We start from the raw sequence: 15315 nt of genomic DNA, 5'->3' as shown, positions 1-15315 counted from the left end.
CACACAAATTATGGGCTACATATATGTTGTGACAAACTTCGCATCGTGCACCCACGAAAAAAGAAGTCACCGGCTGCCACTGCTTTTTAGCACGTCATGTGTGTGGCTCGTCATGTCAAAATTTGTGTTTGTGCATCATGTGAATCTACAGTATGTGCATCATGTGTCTTGTCAAATAAACTTTTAAAGGCAATCACAAAACTTGTGGCTAAAACTGGTACTGCAATCACACAACGGGTGGCCAAAACACTACATGACAACATAAACATCAGTTGAGGGCTGCAACTCCACAAGTATTTGAAATGAAAAAATATTCTTAATGTCTAGTGAAATATCAGGGACATTTTATGATTAATTGATATAAATTTCTTACATATACTGTTCCTTTAAATGCTTTGAAAGGTTCATGATAAAAAAGACACTCACGTTTCACAGATATATCATAAACCCTTGTGACGCGTGTGCAGCAGGCACGTATTTTGACATGATGCACATGGGTTCACACAACACTCCGAACACATATTTTGAATTGACGCCCCTCAGAAGAGAAGTCACCGGCCGCCACTGTGCATTGATGTACATCGATTATCAGTTTTCTCTTTTAGATCAAATGACAAAGTAGCAGAGCTTCTGGTTGGTTAAAGTTAGTTTAACTGTAGGTGGTTATAGCCAGCTAAACAAATCAACACACACACGGTGCAGCCACAAGAAAATAACACAGCCCGATCTCACGAACCTCTGTGGGACAGTCACAGAATTTTTTTGCTATTTTTTTTGCTCAGTTGAGTAACCAATCCGTGAGAATGCCACGGAAAATGAGCAAAAAATCCTGTGACTATCCCACGGAACTTTGTAAGATCACGTTGATTCTGTATGTTTCCCAAAAGCATTGTTAGCTAACTATGGTTGTTGAACTCAAACAAATTGAACTGGTTAAAGTCAGTAAACTACAATTGATCTTAAACAACAGCATGCAACTTTAAACCACCTCCAAACAACCTTAAGAAATAAACTTGGTCTGGTACTGGTGAGCACTTTCAGATGAAATCACAGAAGTCCTCTCAGGTGAGTCCAGTGGCTCTGATGGATGAGAATTGAGAGGCGGATCAATAGAGATCACAGCCTAAATGAAGAGTGATTTTAATTGGCTTAGTGTTATTGAGCGACGTGCCCGTCTGCTGTCGATTTCTCTCCTCTTCTACATGAACTTCAAATCCTCGGTGGAGTTGAGCTAATAGTCACCTCTTCATTAGACAGACCAGACCTTCAATGAAAAACGTCTGAAATAATTGTGTCAGTCACATTTCAATTTATAGCTGAAATGAACAAACCCTTGAGAAATTGTTTCAAGAGTCTTATTTGTATGCTGTGATATGTGATCTCAACACACTATGATAAACAAAAGTGTCTGCAATTCCTTCTCTACTTATATAAACTTTGCATGTTTCCATTTGAGAAACCTACAGATACCAAATTCATCCTACATAATGTAAAGTTCATACTGTGAAAATCTAATCTTGATATCTTTTATATTGACCGAGTAAAGATTGAAATCAATGTATAATCTTATCATGAGACTTTAGATTTCACAGACAGGGTCACAAACATTAAAATTATTCACAACTATTCCTTGAATATTTATTTGACAAATATGGATGATTACAGACCTTTAATGAATTCTTTAAAAATGTGCTGATGAAAGAAGTTTCAGTTTTTCAAAGTCTTCACTGTTACAGAAATTAAAGAATATTCAGACTTTTTCATGAACATCCAGGACAGACTGAACATTGATCATTTGTTGCTGTGATAAACCTGCTGTCTTATATACGTCAGTCTTTTATCATCTAACTCAATGAGATATGGCTTATTTTTAATAACCCAATGCTGAATGTGTTGTTCATTTGAAAACAGTCACCAAATGTTGTGAATGATTGATAGTGGCCAAATAATGTAGCATAAAAATTCTCACAATGAATATTAATGAAGGAGGCAGCTGTTAGCGCTGATACAGACTCTTGATAAATTATGGATAAGGACTCGGTCTAAAATAAAGCTCAGTGGCTGTTTACCTGAAATTCAGTGTGACATATTCAAAACTCCTGCTCATTATTATCTGCTGTCAGAGGACTTCATTAAAACACTGAAGATAGACACACACATATACACAAACACGCACAAACACACAAACAAACTCGCATTGCATGCAAAAGAAAAACTTCTTTTTCTGAGGCCAGTGATTTCACTTTCAATCTGAAATCAAATCAAAATGGTTAATTGATCAGCATCTTTTAATCCCTGTATGTCACATAATGTCTCATTCAGAAGTTGCTAAAGCATGAATCATCAAGTGTGTAAGAAGAAAAAACACAGAGTCTGATTGTTTCTTTGTGTGTTTTTTTCCAGGTAATCACATTTCTCTTGAAGCTTTAACTCAGCTGCTGAGCACATTCAGCGTAAATCCTAAAGCTTTATTCAATGTGTAATTACGTTGAGAAGAATCTGCTGCTGATCACATCAACGTCCTGCTTTCTCTCAGCACTTACAGACCACAACACTAAAGTTCACAGACGTAAGTAAAGTAGTGTCTGAAACAGTTCAGGATAGTTGAAATTACCATTTTTTCCGTGGCATTCTCACGGATCTCTGCATTTTTCCTTGGCCCAGCCACGGACTGTCTTTTTCCATGTCATTGTCACGTATTGGTTACTCAACTGTTTTGGCCTATTTTCTTACCATTGTCGCTTCGGTTCAGGGTTAAATTTACATAAAATGACATCCTTATCCAAACCCAACTCAAACCCCAACGCCAGGTGACAATTGTTTAAAGTTAAGAAAATATAAAAGAATAAATCAGAAAAAATAGTATAAACCAATACTTAAAGTGACATACTAATGCAAACACCAAATCTAACCCTAAACCGAAACAACAATGGTTTGAAAATAGGAAAAAGCTGTTGAGTAACCAATCCGTGAGAATGCCACAGAAAATGAGCAAAAAATTCTGTGACTATCCCACGGAACTTTGTGAGATCATGTTGAACTCCAGCATGTTTAAGTGAATATGTATACGAGTGTGAGGAGGTTGTGCCGCAGTAAACGTTTCTCTGTGTTCATCTCACAGGCGCTCCTATGTGCTGACTGCGCTTGAGTTTTCTATCAGAATCAAATGCAGCGCTGCATATTTCACTGCTGTAAGTCAGTCGCTCATCTGCTTTGATGTGCTTTTGAAAGATCTGACCATCAACACGAGATCCACAGACCTTCAGTAATTTAGCTGTCCCTAACATATGGAGACTTTTGCGTTGCTCAGTGGTGTCTATAAGTCACCAGTAATCTCACAGGTGTTTCGTTTAAAGTTCTAGAAGAGACTTTACCAGCGTGGCTTGAGCAAAACGTAACAGATTGATATGGTAAGGATACTAAAACATTAAAACCATGTCTGCAGTTGTGATGAAATGACAAACAACAAGCGTTACTCTACACTGCACAAAACTTGAGTTTGATTCATGGTTTGTTCAGTAAATTCTTTAAATAGGAAAACATAGATCACTTACAGGCTGTGAACTACGAGCTTTAAGACCCTGGGGAATCCCTGGGAGGAGTGACGTATGAGGGAACTTGCACGTGAATTAAATATCTTGAAAATAAACAACAGATAACTAAAATAAGTCTTCTGATGCAATATATGTTATTTACAGCAATAATCTGACATTAAATCAATTTGCACAGATTAAATTAGTACTCATCACCTCCCACGTGACATCATCAGCTATGTTGTTAAACCAACATGGTTCAAACGATGAATATGCGACAAAGTTACTATGCTTTCGGGAAACAGTCGTGACAAGGTAGTTTGTTTCTCCAACTATGCATCATACCATGTTGGTTCAGCAGCGAGTTGCCTCGTTGTTCGGGAAACACACCCCTGATCGGATCTCACATGGATAAGTGTTAATCCCTTTGAATGATCCTGAAGGCCTGACATTCCTTTTTTAGTTTCTCAAAAATTTCTCAAAATTTTCACTAATCCTGCTATATGACAGATTCAGGTTTTATAATATTTGCTCTCCAGATTATTCAACTACAACTAGACACATCCAACACTTTACTTTCTTATCAATACATTTCCAATAAAGTTGATCTTCACAAGACGATACAGAACTTCAACAATGTAACTAAAGCTTAAAGAAATAAACCAGACTAGAGAAGTAAAGGAATGCAATATTATAAAGAAATATTACTAAATAAAGATGAGAATAATAACAGTTAAATGTGTTTTTAAGATTGGGAATAAATCAAGAACGAAAAAATTGTTGTTGAGGTCAATCGCAGTGCCTCAAATCAAACTCTTCAGTATTTTACAGAAGATTCATCTATTGAAGATCTGTTTGATTAAATGATGCAACTGCAAACATAAACCGGTTCAAAAAACAAACAGAAATATAACTTAAGACTAAATTAAATAAAGTTTATTTGACATTATAAATTGAATTGCTAGCAAAAGCTGACTGACAGCTTTAAAGAATGATATTATTCCTGCAGTTTCAGGCTTTCTAGAACTGTTCCCACTACCATCTTAGGGAAATGGCCCTGAAACGTCTATGGTAGGGTTTTTTTCGGTCTTACAGCAAGGTCAGTGTTTTAATCTTTGACCAAGTGAAAATTGTGCTGGATGTGGTAAAACTAAAGCCTTCCCCCTCCATCCTGAACTAATGTCGGCGATGCCCTTTTCAACTTGGTCAGAAACACTTAGGATGAAAGGTTTAATCGCATTGCTCTGGGCCACTTCAAGGTCTTGTTGTCTTTATTCTGCAAACACATGCAAACTTCTTTCTGCTGCGTGGGTCCAGGCGATCTCGGGCAGGTGAGTCCCACGGCACTGGGCTGAGGATGAAAATGCGTGAGAATTATTTATTTTTTTATATTACAGGAATGCTGCTCGCATGAAATTTGACTGACCTGCATTTCTAAATCAATCTGTGTTGTGATTAAAACAGCAAAACTCTTGAGAGGTTTACTCAACAGAATTCTGTCTGGTTTGATTAATTGTTATACCCGTGAACCTGGACGTTCAAAGTAAGCTGATCTGAGACAGGACACGGTGTAAGCAATAAAATTATGCCTGCTAGTGATTTTAGTCCAGCAAATGTTTCCTTTGCATTTCCATTTTTATTGCCGTGACATTGCACAGGCGACACAACGCAAGCTTAAAACCAATTTGTTTTGATTTTTCTGGATGTTGAACTTCCTATTTAATATCCCGGCCACATCAATTACTGTGCATTTAAAAATGTTGGCCGTACAGGCGCAAATCTAATCACATCAGGGATCACCGAGTTTGTTGTCTAATTTGTATTAACTTTATGAAGCAGAAACTTGACTGTACTATACAACAAGGTTAAAAAACACATTCAAGTTCCTTAAAGAAATATGACACTTCTGCTATCTTTTACTTATAATTTTAACTCTTTCTAACAAAAATACAAACATGAGAAATGGTTCAGAGGGATGGTTGTGTGTTTATCCAGTAGTTTAGACGCCTGAGCTCACCTGAAGCTGGATTTCTACACACACACGATACATTATTTATACATTTATAACAGTTAAATCGTAGAGCATTGCGTAAGCAGCGCAAATATTCAAGGGTTCGGAGTGGTAATAAAAAAATGTATATCTTGTAGTGCACTGTAAGTCACTTTGGATAAAAGCATCTGCCAAATGCATAAATGTAAGAAGAGGAGGCATGTTTCTGTACCTCATTCATTGTGTTTTAAAGGGATGTTTTAGAGCATTCACTGAAGCTATTAGCCTTCACTAATTGAATCTGACAGGTTGTGTGCGACTGCTGTGCCAGGTTTAATTTAGGTGTCATTGCTTTTAAATTCTAACACAAGCTTCACTCCAGAGTTTTGTGTCTGCTATATAAAACTGGCAGGAATGAACATCAGATGACCCTCTGGGGTGTCGACCCGGTTAAGGGTTCTCATGTGCCCTCAAGAGGAATTCAACCCATTATTAACTTGCCTTTGATGAGCAGGGAATGCATAGAAAGAGACTGTGGCGCACCCCAAGTGTGTGTCACGGGTGCCACAATCCCACCCCCCCAAAAACCTCTCGTAACGACATCTCACACCACACGATAGAAAAATTAAAAGCGGAGAGATTCGACTGTCTGAGACCATCCCCCTCATTAAGGCCGCTGTCATAAACGCTTCTTGTCGTGAGGCATTCCTGTAGCGGTCCTGAGACGGTTGCCAGGCAACCCGCTCTGCATTGAAATGCAAGAGAGAGGGAATCAGGGGATGCCGCCTGCCTCTGGAGCATCACGTCGAGCGGTACGACTCCCCCTCACAACGACCCACCGAATACAAGCGCGGTCGAGACTTCACATCAACAACAGCAGATTTTTCATCTCACTTTTCCTGCCGTCTTCCTCTCAGGCACGATATTTTTATCGTTTTCGAGATTCAGAACAAGGCCAGCAACTCTTTGGCAAGATTTATGATTGAAGTTTAAGACACAGAATTCATCCTTCGGTCTTCCACAGGAATAAAGGTCATCTAGTTTGTTACTGGATCTCTGCCTAATTAAAAAGAGGAAGATAAAACTTAACACTTGATCTCACCACCTTCACTCTTTTGTTCATTTTTGTCTCACAAGAGAAAGAGCAAGCAGAACTGAAAAGAAAAGAGACAGAGCATTTTTCACAAGCAGCTGAACTCGGGAACAAGTGAGATGAACGCGGGCAAGAAAACATTAGGGAAACGAGAAACGTCAGACGGCTGGAAAGCTGAAGCACGCTCCGTAATTCTGGAATTCCCTCTGAGCTAAAGGATGTGGGGATTCGACTTCTCGATCAGTTTCCACGGATGTCAGTGTGCTTCGGAAAGCCCATCCATCTCATCATGTCCAATGCTATGTTCTTCCTGATGCTGTGCAAGGTAAGACAAATCCCGTCTGTCAGGCGTCCAATCCAGATGATCCGGATTCCTGTCTGTAAAACAAAAGATTTTATTGAGAAAAGATCATTTTATACATTACATTGTGGCTTTTGACAAGTGCATTAAAGAGCATAATCATATCAATATTTAAAACTAATGCGATAAGTTTCTACTTCAGTTAACTTTTGACATATTTAAGGAATATTCTGCACATATTATATATTTTCATTAAAGATCTTATATTGGTAAATATTAAGAGGTAGAGGTAAATATGTTGTATAATAGTGAAATCAATTAAACTTTTATGATACACATAGAGGATGTTTTATTCAGTGACATATTAAAATAAATAGTTTAAATTTGTGTTTATACTTCATACCACATTGATATCAGATTTATTTGTGTGTTATAACAAAGTCATTGTACTTTTAGTAGCTACGGATCATCATTAATTCTTTTGTACACAGACATGAATAACACGAGTCGACATAGATGAACAAACACAGAGACATTGGCCGGTGGGCTTTGTTTTCATTGAAGATGTATTTGCTCAGGGGTGATCTGTTTGTTTGTTTGTTTGTATGTATGAGGGTTTGTTCATTTGAACTGTATTTAAAACAACACCTAAAGCATTACTGTCTGTCAGAAGACATTATCTTCAAATAGTTTTATGCCAGAAATAATTCATGTGGAAAAGATTTTACCATTCACCAATGTGAGGGGTTAATTCTTCTCTGCAAATACTGCAAGTGAAGTCAAGACTGATGTTTTTACTGTGATGTCTTCAACACCCCTACCAAAATATAATCCCAAAACACTAAAAGCAAAAGAGTATATGTATCGCACCTTAAACCTTAATATTTGTCTTTCATTGACTGGAAACTTGTCTTTGGTCTGGTTATGTTTGGTTCCTTGTGGTACATGTAACGTTTATCAATTTTGGCAACAACATAAAAATTAATAAAAAATAATAAATTATTATATATATATGAAGAGTTTCGTTGCAAAACGAGAGAACCACCGTTTTTTTAATTGTTCAGAAATCTCGTTTTTTGGTTGTGCATTCCAATTCATTTCAACTGCAGTTGGTTTGTTTTGATTTAAACCTTCATAACTTAAAAAATACAGCTAAGTAGCACCATAAAACAAAATAATAACATGATAACATAATAATAAACATGTTTTGACAAAAATGTAAAAAAAATGGATTTATCTCGTTTGGCAACGAAACTCTTCATATATACAAACTAAAGTCATTTTTACTTTTGATTATCAATAAAACGTTACAGCTTTTTTAAAACGTCTGTCACATACATTTGAACCTGTGCTAAACCTAAACAGTGACCCTCAAGATTGACATATTAATGCACTTTAAAGATTAAGGGTCCTATTTTAACAATCTAAGCGCATGTCTAAAGCACACGGTGCACTGTCTATACGGGCGTGTTCGAATCCACTTTTGCTAATTTAACGACAGGAAAAATGGTTTGTGCGCCTAGCACACAGTCTAAAAGGGTTGTTCCTATTTTTGTAATGAGTAATGGGTGTGTTTTGGGCATAATGTGCAAAAAAACCAATGAGAGTCTCAGCTCTCATCCCCTTTAAATGCCAGTTGTGCTCATGCCATGCCGATTCCTTATTTAGATGGTGGAACTTGTAAACTGAAAAACTAAGGAAGAAGATCACCAGTTTAAGAACGATGTTAAAAAATTGTGTTGTTTGTATTTTCATTGAAATTGTTATTTTTTGTATTAAAACCTTGATTGTCTTTAAAAGTAAAATAGCAGGCTTTTAATTGATGTAAATTTATGGATAGCCCTTATGATCAGTGAAATCTCAAAGAATAATTTACAAATATGCAAGAAAAGCTTTGCACTCTAAAAATACTTCATTGGTAACAAACAGGAGATAAAGAATTTGCAAACACAGCATTTAAAAAAACATTTAAAATAAATGCAATTTTTGCATTTGTTTAAAGCAAAACATTTAACTACTTACCAGGCTACAGGTGAAGCATCTCATTACGCCTTTAACGTCTCTTAGTCCGTCCTCATTTATGTTCAAGAGACTCAATAATAATCTTTTACATTTTAACCCTTTAATTTTTCATACCTAAAAATGTTTGTGTGCTGCTGCGCATTCGTGTGATAAGCAAACACACGTTGTATGTCCACATGTTACTAACGTGCTCATTAAATAACAAAAACAATATTACACCATTGACTTTAGACTTTAGAGCAGGTTTTAGTTGGTCAATGGCGCAGTCGCCTCAAAATAGCAATGCGCCAACAATGCGCCTAAACACACTACCCAGTCTCACGACATTACGTACCTATAGTCACATAATTTTTTTATTCTTTTTCGTGATACTGTCACGAATTTCCACCTCATTTTCAGACCAGAACACCCATGGGCGCAAATGTGTTTGCTATTTAAACAACCTGGCACTGAGCATAAATATGATAACTGTGTCGGACTGAAACTAGCAAAAAAGACTTGAGTCGCGCATTGCGGCGGATGTATGATAATACAGTGGCCCCGCCCCATACTCACGCTATTGGTTAAGCCAATGTTGATGTGTTTTGGTTAATAAAGAAACAGATCAAAGCTTTTACAATGACCACAATCTTTACAGTTTTCTATGAGATATATAAACACATAAAACTGACATCACCTTTAATAATTGTACTGATGGTTGGCTGTTAATTCTGAAGTCTTGTTTCGAGGGATTTGACTTGACATCCCCGTGCACAATGTTCTTGGACTTATGTCTGACAGTTTGGCTGACTGACTGTGGATTCGACCCAACTGGCCTGCTGGTAAAACACTGCTGGAAATCCTCCAGTTAGTGTCTGAACACAGAGCAGCTGCTCCTTCTAGTGAAGCCCTTTCCAGAACCCCCATTTTGGCAAGTGTGATGCTCGGTATCTTTCCCGAAAGCGTGTCTTCTATCAGTACAGAGCAGTTGTCCACATGCATGAGTGCACATCTAGTATACAACAGGATGGTTGAATATAAGGGAAGCCCTGTTTATCTCGCAGAGGTGACACGTTACAGACAGATAGAGATTCACACAAAACAACAATCACAGACAGTTCAAGGATTAACGTGCATTTTATGCAAAAAAATAACATTACATTTGAAATGTATCTTACATTTTGTGTTTAGTATTTAGAAAAAAATAAAATGCGTGAGTAAAAATGTCATGATAAGCTTAATTTCTGTATGAAATACGAGCTGTGAAGTCTAACAGCCCTGAAAAGCTTTCATTTGCATCTTGCATATAAACCTGGAGAACCTAAACATTAAAGTGAATCACAAAAAACTGCAGAAGATAACCTGTGTGTTTCTGCAGGTAATATGATGAACAAATGAAATGCATGTTAAATGTTAAACATGTTTAAAAATGTTTGCATTGAGAATCATATATATTTTTTTATACCACGGGTCTGTTGAATGCTGCATTCTGATTGGCTGAGAAATGTTCTATGGGTGTTGATTATTTTTCTGTAAACCGCACACCTAACTTTTCAAATGTCTTAAAAATAGGCACCAGAGCAATGTTTGTGGTAACCGTGGTATAAGAGGAATAATTGACTCCGGTCCTTTGAATTATTTGAAAATAATGCACACCTGCGGTGTAACACCTTGGTGTGCATTATTTTCTTATAATTCAATGGCCCGTCATCAATTATTCCTTACATATAACTCTTTGTGCAACGATTTATTCTGCTTACTCTTAAAATATCTTGTTAATGCAAAAGTTTTCAAGAATTATTATCGACCATACAAGGCCGTAACCACACCTTAAAGATTGCGGGGGACCAAAACATTCAGGTTTATATGTATTAAAAACATCAAATGAGACCCGTGCTGGCAAGATGAGTCGGAATGAACAAATTTTCAAGAATGAGTCATTTATATTTTGACATTCTCACAACAACTTTAAAACAATGTATGATTTATTGAAATCTGTCAAAAACCCTGTTTGAAGTTGACAGCGGCAGCAAAGCTAATTTTGAGTTAAAGATCTTGAAGATTCAAAAGCAAAATCACTGCATTCAGCAATGATTCGGCAACACAAAGTAAAAAAATCAATATGTTCAACTTTTCTCTTTTTTATTGTTTGATTGACATGGAGACAGACAAGATCTACTGAAATGCAAGGATCTAATATAATCTTAAACATCAAATACTTTTCCCAATACCACTTAAGACATAATTCTTAAAACTGTAATTCTGTTTAGATGTCTATATATCAGTGTAGCGTGCTTGCACGTCTGTGCATGCTTCAGATCTGTTTACATGTCTTATCTCTCTTAATGTCTCTTTAAACATCAATCAGTCCCAAACTTTATCTCTCTTAATAGCTATTTAACATCAAGCAAGTCCTGCACTTTATTTTCTAATTCCTGCAACCGAAACCAAAATGTCAAATGTGCATATGGATGGAGACACATCTTTGTATTAGATTAAGCATTTAGGATGGTACACCTCTCAGAAAACATACAAATAAAAATCATTTTAGATGTTTAATGGCCATTTAGGCCATTATAGGATCACTAGACAAGACTTAAAGCCTCCCTAATCTAAAAAATGCACTTTTATCAGAAAATGAGTTACGTGTGCGTGTGCAAAAACATCCCAAATTCATCTCTTCTTCTTTGTGCGATCTCCTTTAAACCACAACAGTCACACAAAACAGGCTGTTTGGATCCCCTATTAATGTGATGTCACATTGATTAAGCCCCACCCATGACCATCACAGACTCCGCCTTATGAGCATGTAGTTCAATCTTCTGCCATAGACACATGTTTTGATGTAGCCCAAAGCACATATGTAAGCTCTCTACACCCTACTTTACATACGGGGAGGGAAACAGAAGCTATATTTGCATTTAAAGAAACACAACCTGTTTCATTGCAGCCACAAATGTTCAACATCGTACAATGAAAGATCTGTGGTGTATTTTAAGCAAAACTTTATTGACACAGTCTGTGGATACCAGAGACTATTTTTATATTGCTGAAAACACCTACAGTAAGTTAGCGGCCCTTTAATACTTTTATTTTCATGAAAAACCTCAATTTCGACCAAAATCAACATTTGAAGAGTTTCGTTGCAAAACGAGATAAATCCATTTTTAAAAAATTTTGTCGAAACCCGTTTATTATTATATTATTATTTTGTTTAATGGTGCTACTTAGCTGTATTTTTTTAAGTTATGAAGGTTTAAATCAAAACAAACCAACTGCAGTTGAATTGATATTAATTGGAATGCACAACCAAAAAATTTGATTTCTGAACAAATAAAAAAACGGAGTTATCTCGTTTTGCAACGAAACTCTTCATTTATACTTTTGCCTCTTGCTCAAATTTATACGGTGCGCATTGCAACTCATTTTGCATTGGAATTAAAAGAAGTCCTGCTAGATCAATTTTCATTTCTACAAGATCTGTTGACATATGATCTATTAAGGAAAACACAGGGTGGGGTTTTACTATCTATTTATAACACGTATAAGAAACCGAAGGGCAGGTTTTTGCTCTACTCATGTGGACTGAATGTCAAAGTAGATAAAGAGTCACACTCATCACAAATCTACAACATCAATGATTGTCAGAGGATCTGAAGATCAGACTGACCGCATCAGTTTAACTTCCTAATGAAAGTATAAAACATTTCCTCTCAGTTTACTTTTGATGTTTCATCATAGCCATTAATAATTAGATGGCATAAATGCTAAGTAGGAAAGGCAACAGCGTTTTACAAATACATGCACATATAACATATTTTCCATGAGTTAAGCTCATTTTCTAGTGGTTACTGTTTTATTTAGGGGATGATAGAAATGAATATATTTTTGATGACAAATCTCTTTCATGGCCCTTAATAAATCATAACTTTATAAAAGCTTGAGGAAAACCAACCGAGCAATAAGATGCTGCACAGGCATTTGTGTGCATACTGTAATGAAAAACGATCCTGATTTCATTAGGTTTATTTTACACTGCATATATATTACAGTACAACCGCAGGAAGGTTATATAAGTCACAGGTTATGCATTATACGCAATGTTGTCTTCTAATAAACAGGTTTTGATACTTCCAGTTTGGGAAGGACTGTTCCTCTTTTAATTCCTTTAAACAACATGTTATTAAAGTCACATCTTCCATATCTCCTGATATCCAGTTTGTGTGTTTTACCAGATTGGTGTGAAAGACAAACTGCAGACTTCTCCAAGGAAAATGTTAAACACTGCTGTAAGTGAGGAAGAAAAGAGAATTCAAGACAAGGAAAGCAAAGAGGAATCCATTCTGGCCATGCTGGGAATCATCGGGACTATCCTTAATCTTGTCGTCATCATCTTTGTGTATATCTACACAACTCTGTAACATCCTGAACACAAGGACTCACTTTCCTCAGAGATACTGGAATATATTTCATGAGAGATGCTGGCATGGAAAAACCCGTCCGGTCCACCGGGAGAGCACAGGGATGTGTGTCTGTGTCCCAGCACTCGGTGGCACAGATCCCTCATGGCTTCCCGTCAAACACAGAAAACATTCAACTGTAAATATGCATATTAAACTCAACATATTTCCAGAAGATCAGGATGGTTTTTATGCATGATGCACTTTTCATTTCAACTTTTAATTGGAATTAATCACTGACATTTCTTACTCGAGAGTCGAACATCTTCAGACAACTATTACAGTACTTCATCTTTCAGAATTTATAATGTTTTTGTTCACAGTGTATATCTTCCTCCCTAAATACCTTATTAGACCTGAGCATCCATCTACTGTAGATGTTTTTGTCATTAATAATGTTTTAATATACCCTTAAATAATACATATTTATCTGTAATGCCATTTATATTCTTTGTATGTCATTCAGTGGTTTGGCTCAAAATGTGTTGTAAAACTAATTAAAAGTAGATTTGGTGTTATTAGAAAAAGTTTTACCTAGTTTAAACCCATGCATTGACCTTTTACCTATATAAAGTTTGTTTAGTAGTTTCTTTAGTATTGATGGTGCAGTATATCATGTATTGAAACTTAGTTTTATAGTCATTCTCCTTTAAAGAATCGTATATCTTGTATCTGTAAAATATACGACTTCTTTTCAAAATTAAAATCCTCGGGATTAAAAGGGTTAAGCAGACAGATAGTTTAGCATAAATATAAGCTGAACTGCCTTATGAGAGAGCCCTCAATATAAAAATGGGCCATTTCAGACAAAACATTTATAAAATATCCTTTTGCAAATGGAGGAAAATTTGTGGTACAGTAAATCTGCTTTATGTATAGAATTTGTAATTTGTCCTAGATTCTCCTAAATTTTTCCTAATGCCAACGTGAAACTTGTATTAACATAAAAGCACAAGAGCTGCAGGAATATTAGCAGAAGAAATGAATGTACATCATATAAAATATATTTCTGATATGACATCCAGCTGCGAAATGCATAAAGTGCCTGTTGTTTGCAAAATATTCCTCCAGTTAAGATAATCTTTCAATAAATATTCAAAATGTATAAAAACTTTAACCAGGATTTTCTTCATTGCAGCGTATGTATTAAATTATAAACATAATGAGAACAGAAATGATGAGAATGTATTTAAAACTATCATCAGTGTTAATCTTTCATGTCTTTAATTGGCTTTAATGTTCAGTTTAATGTTCAATCATTTGAAATAATATTAATATGACATATGGTTGAATTTAATTGGTTACTATTTATTACTACTGTATATTTGCAGACAGAAAGGTGAATACTCCTTCGTAATGGGGGAATCTTGTCCGAAACTCTTTTTATGTATTTCATGTTACACTTTTACTTCCTACTGCAGATTTTGTAAATATTGATACGACTTGCTGAAAACTAAATGAAACTTTCTTGGTAAAATACATTGACTTGCTCATTTCTTTTTTATGTTGAGTGGTTCCCATACCTTTGCAGAAACCTGTTGTTGTTCTAGTAAATGCACGTGAGGGAAAATTGCTTTATTTGTACAGTAAGGGTTAAGACAACCTGTAATTTTTTTTATTTTCTTTTTATTATACACTTAAAAATGACCAAACTTAACACTTGTGAAGAGGCTGTGGCTAATTTTATTTTAACTATGATATCGATGTAATGCACAGTTGCCTAGCAACTCATAGTTAACTTAGCAATCTCCAAAATTTTAGACATGCCATTTTCCAAATAGACCTTTTGCGAGTCGATGTCACAGTTACGTCACGCGGGCATGTGGTGGCAGAAAAACAGTGGAATTGAATAAGACACGAGTGGAACGAACAATATAACTCACTAGAAAATGTCTTCTTGTGCTGTTGAGTGTCAGAATAGGAATGACAAAATAAAT

At 36.0% G+C, this 15315-nt stretch overlaps 2 protein-coding genes across 2 annotated transcripts in view; one reads left to right on the top strand and one right to left on the bottom strand.

Moving 5' to 3' along the window:
* Positions 1-15315, bottom strand: part of LOC129418154 (calpain-14) — a 142800-nt gene that overhangs the window by 20023 nt on the left and 107462 nt on the right. The gene's annotated exons all lie outside the window — the stretch shown is intronic.
* tunar (TCL1 upstream neural differentiation-associated RNA) lies at positions 6150-14857 on the top strand. Its single transcript, XM_055173271.2, has 2 exons — positions 6150-6941; positions 13154-14857. Exons 1-2 carry the CDS (start codon positions 6870-6872, stop codon positions 13337-13339), a joined length of 258 nt encoding a protein of 85 aa, XP_055029246.1. The 5' UTR covers positions 6150-6869; the 3' UTR covers positions 13340-14857.

Source organism: Misgurnus anguillicaudatus, chromosome 7, assembly GCF_027580225.2.
Source record: "Misgurnus anguillicaudatus chromosome 7, ASM2758022v2, whole genome shotgun sequence".
Lineage (NCBI taxonomy): Eukaryota > Metazoa > Chordata > Actinopteri > Cypriniformes > Cobitidae > Misgurnus > Misgurnus anguillicaudatus.
The sequence above is the reverse complement of the archived record's forward strand: the minus strand, read 5'-3'. Positions and strand labels throughout refer to the sequence as shown.

Excerpts from the sequence above, each read along its gene's own strand:
- tunar (XM_055173271.2), top strand. The coding sequence starts at position 6,870 with ATGTCAGTGTGCTTCGGAAAGCCCATCCATCTCATCATGTCCAATGCT. Across the intron at positions 6,942-13,153 it reads TCTTCCTGATGCTGTGCAAG|ATTGGTGTGAAAGACAAACT; the intron begins GTAAGACAAATC and ends GTGTTTTACCAG.